Here is an 11111-nt window from a genome sequence, read left to right as displayed (position 1 = left end):
TGGGACTATAAGCAGTGTTCACAGGACCAGCTCACTGCTTACAGCCCATGGAGAGTTCTTTTTCCCTAAACCTATGAGAACAATTTGACTGTTAAATGTAATGTTAGATTTTACGCCCTAAATGCTTACAAATTTAGGGATTTGTTATGACTTCAAATTCTCTTTCAAACCAAATGCATAAGCTTCAAGCACCCTACAGTTCCCAGAAGACATGGGGGACTGTAAATCTACATGGTTGTGCTAGCCCCAGGCTTGAGCTCTGATGGGGTAGAAGCCTGCTGTCTTCTCTCCCCAACCTTCTTATTTACTAGGCAACACAGATATGCATGGTTTGCACTCGTGTTGCAATAATTTGAGCCTCAGCTCAAAACCAGCTGCCACTGGCAGTGTCTATGTACTCACAAAAATTCTTCTTCAACCTAAACTGCTTGCTCAAGTTTTCTGCTGAATCAGGGTCTTCTGTGTAATTGTGTACCCAGGGATATCTGCCTAACTGCAGTACAACTTTACTTCGCCGCCATGCAAACCCCACGCTCTTCGGAGTGACTCTCCTTCATTATCAGATCTACTTCTCATTTCAACCATCCACCTTACTTGTTGAAGCACTGGCCAAGCAAAACTGAACTCAACAACAAAGTCACTAGTGAGCTTTGTGAAAATGACAGTTCTTATCCCTTTTCACAGCAAAATTAATCAGCCCTGGAACTCCTGTCCGTGAGTGGAGAGAACGGACCCATTCAACACTGAACTACCTATAAAATAACTCAGCTGTTCAAGCTCCTTGCTATGTTTATAGATATATAGAGATCTACAATGCAAATGTTTAGAGTAATTTTGCATACCTTATATTAAATAAATAGCACAAGTAAATTCTAATACTCGAAACTGAATAGTACACAATGTTAGGGACCAAGTTACATTTATAAATGCACAAGCATTAATACTATCTATTCAGCCTAATTTCTTAGTATGCAAGTTTCAGCAATTGCGAGTTACACTACACTTCAGGAGTCATAATAAATGTTGGCCATGCCAAAATCTAAGAAGAAAGAAAACCACAAAAATTCTCCACCATCTTTCCAAATGATACACAGTTTTTGACAGATACTGTAATAATATAGTGGTTTCATGAAATTCATTAACACTGTCCAACATTAAATATTAAGTCTGGAACACAGGTGTCTATGTTCTAAATGAACTCAAAATCAGAGCAGGAGCCACAGGTTTGTCAGCACTGTGTCCACACATAGCAAAAGCAGAGACAGCAAGAGTCTGTACCTGGACCAGAGCTGCAATTACCCAGAATAAAGTGAGAATAGGGGCAGCTTTACTGGCAAAAGGGAGGAGAGGGAGAGAAGAGGGAATGGACTCAGCTGACACAGCCCCAGTTACAACTGTTTGTTGCAGAATAGTTTGAAGAAATAGCCTAAGAATCTGTAGCCTGGTCTTGCCAGCACAGTCCTCAAAAAAGGCCCCTTCCCCGAAAGCCAGTGATAGCACGTAGCAGCTCTGCTAGCAAGAGCAGGCTACAGGTTGTGCCTGCACAGGACAGAAAGTTCACTGTGACAGCAGCACAGGGGACTGTTCGTTCTCTGTATCCCAATATAAGTATTTCTGACAACAATTTCTCATAGAAGAAGTGGGTGATTCACAAGTACATCTCCTTTCAGGAAAGAAAAGATCTCACATACTCAATACCCTGACTCAACTTCAGCTCATACTGCTGAATAATAAAATCTAGATCCTGCCCTGGAAATTTGCTTACACTTTAGATCATGCCACTTTTCTCATCTTGCAAAGAGGTTCGTGAGGATGATCTTCCTAGCAACAGCTCCTTCTCATGGATCAGGCTATCTAGCAGGTCCTCCTGCCTGTAGTTGTGATAAACCTTCAGAAAAGCCAGAATGGTAATTCCCAGCCAAGTCAGCCAGGCAGCCCAGAGGCCAAACTAGAGAAGAAAAGAAATGATAGAGGTCAGTACTGTATTGTAGAAACAAAGTCAGTCAACTGTCTGAATATCGAAATCTCAGCTGGACCAAAACCCATGAAGTCATGCCAAGTCACACCCAGTGAGGTCCTGGTCCCACTGTTCCTAAACTATGTCAAGTTATTCCTAGCTTAAAAGGAGAAATTTTTTATGTACTAGAAAAACTGAAGCAAAAATGCACTAAGTACAATAATGAAAAAAATCTGTATAATCCAGGTGCATCCATTGAACTTCCCATATCTGACATTCTGTCCAGCCCCAAATTCTTGGGATTGTTTCAATTTTGTTACTTCAGAACTGCAATATGTTTTAAGAAATTTTCCAAAACTTTCTTCCCAAGTCCTTCGGGCCTCCCATTACCCCTGGAGAAGTATACATTTTAAGGTATTTCTATTCAAAACATTGAGAAAATCTTACCAATTGAACTGTTACACTCTGGGGTAACCGGTTCACATTAGCATGAACATTTGTACTTGGCATGAGATAACTGGGCTCAAAGCCTCAGATCTGCAATAGGTTCCATCACTAATTTGTCAATCTCTTTTGCTTAACTTCTTAGAAATAATTACATTTTGATTTGTACAAGTGCTTGAATGTTGGCCTCCCTGTCTCGGAGGAGGCTCATTTGTGTTAAGGCTTTATGGCACAAATTCCATTTTGATTCTATGATGCCTTTAGCAAAGAAATATTAATTGAATCCTTGTATTTCAGTTTTGACATACTGTGTTTTTAATTAAAAAAATACAACAATTTAAACACTTGCAGACAGTAATACGGTTGTTTACTCTAATAGCCAATTTAGATAAGCAAGGAATACTATTTTTTAAGGGGAGTTTATGTTCCTATATATCTCATGCACTTTGGAAATTCTCTTAAGTATTTCTGCCCATACTTAACAATTATCTCAGTTAACCAGTAAAGAATATTTTTGAGTTATTCTACAAACCTTGGAAATAAGGGATATTAATTTGGCTTTATATGACCATATCTAAAGAATTGGAAACTTTGCATTCATTTCTTAAGCACTCCATTAATGAAATATTATCTTAAAGGCATTCAGATATCTCTTACTGCTGTGGTCTTGAAGTCAGCATATTTGATATGAAAAAATCTACATGGATGTAGCCAAATTCAATGAAACTCCCAGAGTCATTCTGATGTGTTGGAAGCATCTGAATGGGGGGGAAAGCGGACAGAGACAGGGTCTGTGTACATGTGTCGGTTTGTACACACATATATACATTGTGCCAAATATCCAAAGCTTTAAGCTGCCTGTTCTTCCATCTAGATATTATCCAGAGCCTATATTTGTAATTCTGAAATTGTCAACAATCTCGATATCTCCATTCAAACCACATGCTTCTAATTAAAGTCTACTGTAGGAAATTATTGCACTTATAAGGAAATGGTTGCTTTAGCCAGCAACACTAGTCAATTCTTGGGTTTTTCTTTCTACTGTTTCAAAGAAGCTTATTTGCCCTCCACAGACAGATCCCATTCTCGTGTCTTCATCCAACTCTGCGTACCACACCCTGGATATCAGAAGACAATGCTGCAGGATTTTTTCCCTGCTTGGTCCTTTCTTCAAACAGTCACAATCAGGATTCACTTCGACACTACAGAGTTCAGCTTTCGAAGTCAAACAGTGTTCCCCTGGAGCTGTTATGCACCCAGGCTCCTCATACTTGGGTGTGTGCAGAGCTCGGAGGCTGCACCTCGCAGGCTAGCTCTACCCAGGAACATCCGGAGGGGTACGGATTGGTGTGGGGAGCTGCATCCGACAGCTTGGATTGATCCTTCTATATGCTGTGATATGTTAACTCTTCTTCAACTGAAGTGCTATGTGCATGGACCTTGACTTTTTAGGCATGGCTCCCTGTCAGAGAAATGCCTTCTCCTGCATATAAATTATAAACTGTCCACGCTGAGATCACAGGATGGACATGGACATTTAGTTCCCATGAACTCAAAACTATAAATAGATAGCAGGATAACAGGTTTACTCTCACTAGCTAGCAGATTAGGACTTGATGGCAAATTCTGCTACAAAAAACAGCCTGGCCTTGGGCTAGCATGATTGCGGGGAGGGTTGGACTAGATGACCTTTAAAGGTCCCTTCCAACCCAAACTATTCTATGACTCTATGATCCTATGATAAAGGGGTTGCTTTTATGACATATTTCTATCCTACATGCAGGTATGTCCGAGCTGGGTGTCTAGATGTCAGTGCTGACAATAAAGACACAAAACTAGCCTGTGTCCAAGAAGCACAGTTACCTTTGAGGAGTGCCCCAGGCAAGCTAACGCCTCTTTCTGTGAGGGGCAACACAAGAAGCATGTGTATGGGTGCAGCCCTGCATGGATGGGGCTATCCTCCTTGCAGAACTAGTATGTGCTCACATGCACCAGTGCTCAAGTCACAGTGCTTACTGCCTTTGAGCGTTCACTTAGGGCTAGCACACTCAATAGAAAGGTCTGACAGCCTTAGACGTCTAATTCTTGAAGATTCATCAGAAAACAGCCCTAGCTAAAAGACACTAATCTTTAAATATTTTCAATGATCTGATATTTATATGGGCTCAGGTGATCTCAGACAAACTCATGGAAGCCAAAGCTAATATCCTCATGGTCTGGTGCAGGTCAGACATTATTCTGAACAGCTCCAGGACACCGGAGTGTTGCAACATTTGCAGAGCTCATCCTTTGGAGAAACAATAAATTCTCCATCAGGATTAACAAGATCAGTGGCAGAGAAAGGTTTTGACATGTCCACACTCAAAACTTTCTATTTTGAATTTAAAATGCAAATGTACCCATCACTATCATCCTGATAGCACTTGTTGAAGTCAGTGGAAACATACCCATTGATTCCAGAGGAATGGTAGTTCAGCTCCAGCAATCCCAAATCAATAAGCAAATGGTAAGTGAACTGGAATAGAACCATGACCTACTCCAACCTACCTGTGCAATAGCAAACTGGTCATAGAAAGCAGAGTTTTCTAAGTTCAGTTCGAGATCTATATCCTGTAACTCTTCACAGCTACCCAAGGAAGGCATTAGAGGGGAAAAAAGACAATTATTTCAGAGATTCCAAACAGGCAAACCAAACATGAAATGAAGCAACATCTTAAATGTGTTTCAAACAGTCACAATGTCATGTTCTATCAAAAGATATTTAAGTTATTGCAGTAACCAGGTTGCTTGCCAATCTTCTCTAAAACTAGGCTAAAAAAGGCATATGGTTACTTTCTTTAAAAAAAAAAGATGTATAATTATGTAAGTGATAACACCAATCTTCCATAAGTGGAACCATAACAGTTATTATGAAAACAACACACTTAAAACCCTCTTCTCCCACTACCCCCAAACCTCCCACATATACGCATCTGGCATCACCCCAGGTTGGTTGCTTCACCCCTCAATGAAACAAAGTGTATGAGCCTCCATTACCTTTTGACTTCATCAGGAAAAGCCTCAGAAGAAGGGATTGTGTGGGTGTTTTTGTTTCAGACGCTCCAGCAAGGAGACGATACTCTGATGGTAAGATAGAGGCTGCCTACAAACTTTACAAATAACTTGGATTTTACTGTTGTGAAAAAAATCCCAGGATTTTGAGGTTGTCTTTCTATCTCTTGGTTGATTTCTGCAGCCTCTTCTCTCTCCTTTTCAGTGCTGTCGGTCATCTTGGGTTCTTATCCGAATATTCGATTAGGCTTTTTTTGTAATAGAACTTGTAACCGAATATTCGAATAATTCGATTAATCGTTGCAGCCCTAAACAGAACATTTACTATGGCATTTTACAACATATGACAATATGCAACATAAATGTATGCTTTAAATACTGTGTTTATTCAATATCATATGACATAAAATGTCACCTTTCCTTCTCTCTTCATTGTTATTTTGTTGATAGGAAAAAATCTACCTAAACTTATCATGTTTTCTATAAGGAGCATAAGCATCGTGGGCTACCGTAGACCATTTTAGCAGCTGTACATTTTGTGCACTGTAAGAGTCAACCATCTGTACTTTGCACTTACAAAGTACCTTCCATTCTTCAGCTCTCAGGGCGTCCACAGCACCATTGTGAGGCCAGCAGCTTTATACCGATTTTTGGATGATGGTGCGTTGTGGCACAGGCAGGGTGGGTGACTTGCCCACTGTCACACAGTGGGTCGGTGGCAGAGCCAGGACAGCAAGCCAGGAGCCCTGATGCCCAGTCTCCTGCCCGGCTCACAAGACCATGCTCCCCTCATTCTTACAGCATTTCCACATCTAGCTCTCCTTTTGCCTATGATTGCGACTCTTAAAGAGACCGTGAAACTCCATGGAAACTGTGCTTGCCTTTGTGGGGAGCTAAATGCAAAAAAAACTTTGATTTCCGTTTTTTGTTCCAGATGAAAGAAAACCTGGATTTCCATGTTACAAATGCCTTCTCCCCCTTGCTCGCCTTGCATGTAATAACTACAGTTTGTAACACCACTATTCATTTGTGCATATATGAAAAAGAAAAAAAAAAGGAAGAAAAAGTATTCTTCAATACTAACCTATTCGGCATGCTTCCTTTTTCGGTAATTGCATCACACCACATGTTAAATCCTACACTCACTATAGTGCTAGCAATAAATGTGATAAACACCACAAAGGCGCTGATCAGCAGATTCAGGAAGGCATAAAAGAAAGAGCTGCAATAAAAAGGAAGAAAAATGTAACTCATAAACAGCTGAAACACAACATCAGCAGTCTCTCTAAGCAGCATACACTGGGCACAAGGATAGCAGTTTCCATTTGAAACACATCTGCTTTAATTAAGAACACCTAATACATTGAAAATCTATGGATTATGATTTTGAGTCACATTATCTTCATTTGTAACTGCTTTTGATTTTGATTTTTTTTTCACCGTAAGAGGATGGGGCTTTAAATCATAAATACTAAGTGGCCATTGTTCATACACAGTGTGGCTTTCATTAGCTGTAATGATGAAAATCAGCATTGTTAAAATAAATGTCATTAGCTCAAATTATATAGTAACTGGAGCTAAAATTATTTCATTACTAAAGTGATAATTGGGACAAAAATTGCCTAGGAGAGGGAAACTAAAATAAAACAACACAGTACTGATAGCTATAATCATTTTAAGCAATGTAACACAAGGTACTGCCATGAGAGGACAAGAATCTCAGTTTTATGGGCAATTTGCAGAGCAGGCCGGCTTCTCCTGGGACTTCTCTGGCTTTGGTGTCAGTATGTTACTTCTGCCAGCTGAACGTTAATTTAATTCAGCCCCGCTAAGTCTGCCCAACCAGGCCAGCCCTAGGCACGTGCTGTGTTTGGAGCGGCAGAGGGTGGTCCCAGAAGGTCAAGGACTTGCCCAACTCATTTTCCAACCTTGCTGCTTGACTGCCCCCCTTAATTCTAGCTAGTGAAAACTTCCTAAACCTTTTCTCATTCATCTGACCAAGTCCTTCTCTACTTGAAACTGCTCTAGGTTGCACTTGGAAAGCCCCATTATCTAAAAACTGGGCATCTACTCCAGGTTGGAGAAAGACTGGCAACTCTAGGAGGCAGGTCATCCTATTGAGGTTAAGTGGTAAGGATGAATATGATGAATTTCGCACCAGTGCCACTCTCATTACACTGGGGATAGAAGGACTCTACTCTCCCCAGAGAACAAAAAACCCCAGTCATTTCTTTTCCCTGGTGGCTCATTGAATGAAAAGCCAAGAGGCTTTCTGAGACAGTGTTTGAAACCTGGGAAGGTTCTGGGCTGGACAATCCTAATTTCTATAGGTTATACATGGTGAGACATATGTGATTTCAGGAGGACTTCTTTAAAATGAGATGAGGAAACAATTACCAGTGGGGTTAGGATGCTTGTTCCTGGATTAACATGGCTTTAGAGGGGCTGTCTAGGTTCTCTCCAAAGTGGCAGTCGTCTCATCCCAACACTGATAGAAAAGAAGTGAAATAAACCACCTTCCGGAAGTGCCCTTACAGACTGGAGCTGGATGCCAAGACACCCGATTTGTAGATGAACATTGAGATGAATCCTACTCTTGTCCTTCAGCTTCACTGGACTTGGAAGACTAGATCAGCTCACCTCTGCTGAGTGCCAGGGTCAACCATATAGCAGAAGGAGCTGGTACAAGCACACTATGGTGTTGCATGTTCACTGTCCCTGCCCTGATTTCGCATCTAGCCTGGATTTCATTCCAAGTGTTGCTAAAGCCGTATCCACTGTGTGTACCTTAGTGTGGTATGGTGGCCTGAGAGGCAGAAAAGACTTGAGCTGTCCACTGAATAAAACAGAGTTGACATCAGGATTAGTTAACAACTCTAGAAAAGGAACCGTTGCCAGGATTATTCAGTGGATCCTCATCAGCCCAGGACCTCTAGTCCTCCCTCTACTTCCTACCCTGCAGCATAAGAGATGCCAAGGTCCAGAATCTGACTTTCCACCGACAAAGCAGGGCTCAGTATTGCACTTGATTTGCACCAGGCAATCAGTAGCCATGTGCTGGAAGTTCCTAAGGCCAGGGCATCCTGGTAGAGAACGGTGCTAACTATTTGGCTCTCTACCTCACATATTTTTCTCCTTAGATCAGAATTTCAAGCTGCACATTCCAGATGGAGTGGATGTCCTGTAACGATAAATGTTTACGCTCAAAGTAGAAGTCGCTTTGCAGTTGTAGTAGTGAAGTATCTGAGTTTTACCTCTACCTTTCAGCTGAGCTGAATAGTCCCAGACCCAGAGCATGGCTGGCAGCCAGCACTTACTTCTCCCACTCCCACAGGCAACTTGAGCTCCGTCTGTTCCTGAGGCAAGGGGTCCTGAGACCCTTTTAAGAAGGATTTTTAGCAGTCCTAACTCTCTGACAGCAATCATTCGATGCCATTGCACATGAAGACTGCTCACCTTGCTAGGATGTATAGGGTGCTACCCCTGACTGCCTCGGGCCAACTTACTCCAGAGCTGGCGCAGCAGCAGTGATCCTAAAGGGACAATTTTCAGGGCCCTGCCCAACAGTTTTGAACTAAATAGCCGCGTTTGGAAGCAGGCCAAACATCTGATCCAAATTTCATTATTACAAGGGTTTCACTGCTGGTTTCTTCCAAAAATTAACTAATTCTGAATGGCAAAAAATTAAAATAAGCATCTGACTTCAACTAAACCTCTATAGGTATCTGATTACCTGAGGAAGCTGAATATTAGGTCCATGGTTATATTTAGATCTTGTAAGGTAAGTTTTAATATGGAAATAAGTTTCTGGCCTATACTTGCTGTAGCTTGTTTTAGTATTAGGCAGCCTGAGAGTGGTTGGAAAGAAGCAGATAGACAACACTGCTATCCCGTCCCCAGTACTAACAACATCAAGGTGTTGTACAAGCCCAGATGTGCGTAACAGCCGCTGACCCAAGAAACCTCCAGTCCAAACAGACCTGGACACAAGAATTACCTTTGGCATGGTCCCTAAACCATGGAAAATGCCTTTCCTAGTCTAGCCAGCCACCAGTGCATGCTCCTGCCTTCCCACCTCTGCGCAGCTGGACGCTTGGAGGGCCCTGGCCCCGCAGCACCCGCAGGCTGGGTTACCCGTGCCAGGGGCTCTGCCCACGGCGGCAGGGCAGGCCACCAGAGAGGCAAGCACAGAGCACAGTGCTCCTAGGCTGCTGCCTGGACCACCAAGCCTCTCACTGCTCCTGCTGGGGTCTGACACCCCTTGGTGTGTCTGAGCACAGTAACTGGCTGCCAGCCCTGTGGCTGCTGCCAGGAGCACTCAGCGTTGCTCTCGTGTCGTAACCAAGCAGTAGCTGCTCTCCGCAATAGTTGCCATGTCCACCACAAAAGCAGGATAACCATAAAGGGGGATCACCAGCGAGCCCCTTCTGCCCCCTCCCACGCACAACCATGTTGTTTCAAGGTTTTTGACATTCCCGGTGTACGTCTGGGGAAGGGACATGTTAGTGGGACCATGGGCAGGAGGCACCTGTGAGCCCCAGCCTCCAGCATTGCCCCACGGCTCCCAGCACCCTCCATGCCCACCACAGCAGGGCTGGCCAGATGCTGCTCCCAGATTGCCAAAGGGCAGCAGGCACATAGCGGTGAATCTGGGCCCCCACCCCAAATTCCTGCAGGGGAGCATTCTGCGGAGAGGGCCCTGGAGACAGGCGGGGGTGTACGTGGTATGTGTGCAGACAGACGCAGGCAATACACCGCCTCACCCCAGACCCCTCTGGGATGATCTGGATGGTGCAAAGCCCAATGTTTTGCCCCTGGGCTGCTCCCGCCTGCCCCAGCCTGCAGGAGGGATGGGCACCCCCTTCCCTCCCCGGGAATACTTACTCCTCATGCCCTTTGCAGAGGAAGAAGAGGGTCCTCCAGGCCTGCACTGTGGCCAACAGCAGGGAGAGGAGCCCGGTGAAGATGCTGAAGCGGCAGGCAGCCTCGGGCCCCCACTCCTGCACAGTGAAGCGCTGCCTCTCCACCGTCAGGTTGGCGTTGAGCCACATGCCCTCGGTGAAGAGCAGGCACCGGCCATGGAAGTCGTTGCCATTCTCGGAGAGCGGCACCACCACGATGAAGCTGAAGAGGAAGGCCAGGAAGTAGCAGATGCACTGAGCGAAGAGGAAATTGCTGAGCACCATGTCCGCGGCTCTGCGCAGGCAGAGGGAGGGATGGAGGGAGGGAGGGATGCAGGAGGGAGGGATGCAGGAGGGAGGGATGCAGGAGGGAGGGATGCGGGGCGGGGGGAGGATGGAGGGATGAAGGGAGGAAGCCTGCAGCAGTAGGGGGTGGGGAGGGAGGCTGCGCAGTGCAATACAACGCAACGCAACGCAATGCAATGCCTCCGGGCACGGCTGCTGCCTCTCCCGCGGCCCGAGCTGCCCCCAATGATGGCTTCAGGGCTTGCAGGGGGAGCGGAGGGGAAAAGCTGCTGCGGGGGGATCCTTTTTCTTCGAGAAAATCTGGCCGCTGGTACGCCCTGGTGCCCAGGGGGTTAAATCGGTCCGTGCCTCCCCAGCAGGGCTGGGCACCACCGACTCTCAGTGGGGTATCCCTCTAATGACATAGGACACTGATGTCACCCATGTTGATGGCTGTGACATGCACCCCTCCA

General features: G+C 44.6%; 1 protein-coding gene across 1 annotated transcript; it reads right to left on the bottom strand.

Annotated features, from left to right (window-relative positions):
- Window positions 1–1768: 1768 nt before the first annotated feature.
- On the bottom strand, window positions 1769–10638 carry TMEM179 (transmembrane protein 179; the record flags this gene model as incomplete). The annotated part of the gene is made up of 4 exons (XM_082000428.1): window positions 1769–1948; window positions 4949–5027; window positions 6537–6674; window positions 10337–10638. 4 exons carry the CDS (start codon window positions 10636–10638, stop codon window positions 1769–1771), a joined length of 699 nt encoding a protein of 232 aa, XP_081856554.1.
- Window positions 10639–11111: the final 473 nt, after the last annotated feature.

This window comes from Phaethon aethereus (genome assembly GCF_964289735.1).
Source record: "Phaethon aethereus genome assembly, chromosome: 5".
Lineage (NCBI taxonomy): Eukaryota > Metazoa > Chordata > Aves > Phaethontiformes > Phaethontidae > Phaethon > Phaethon aethereus.
This window is presented reverse-complemented; position numbering and strand designations above follow the sequence as displayed.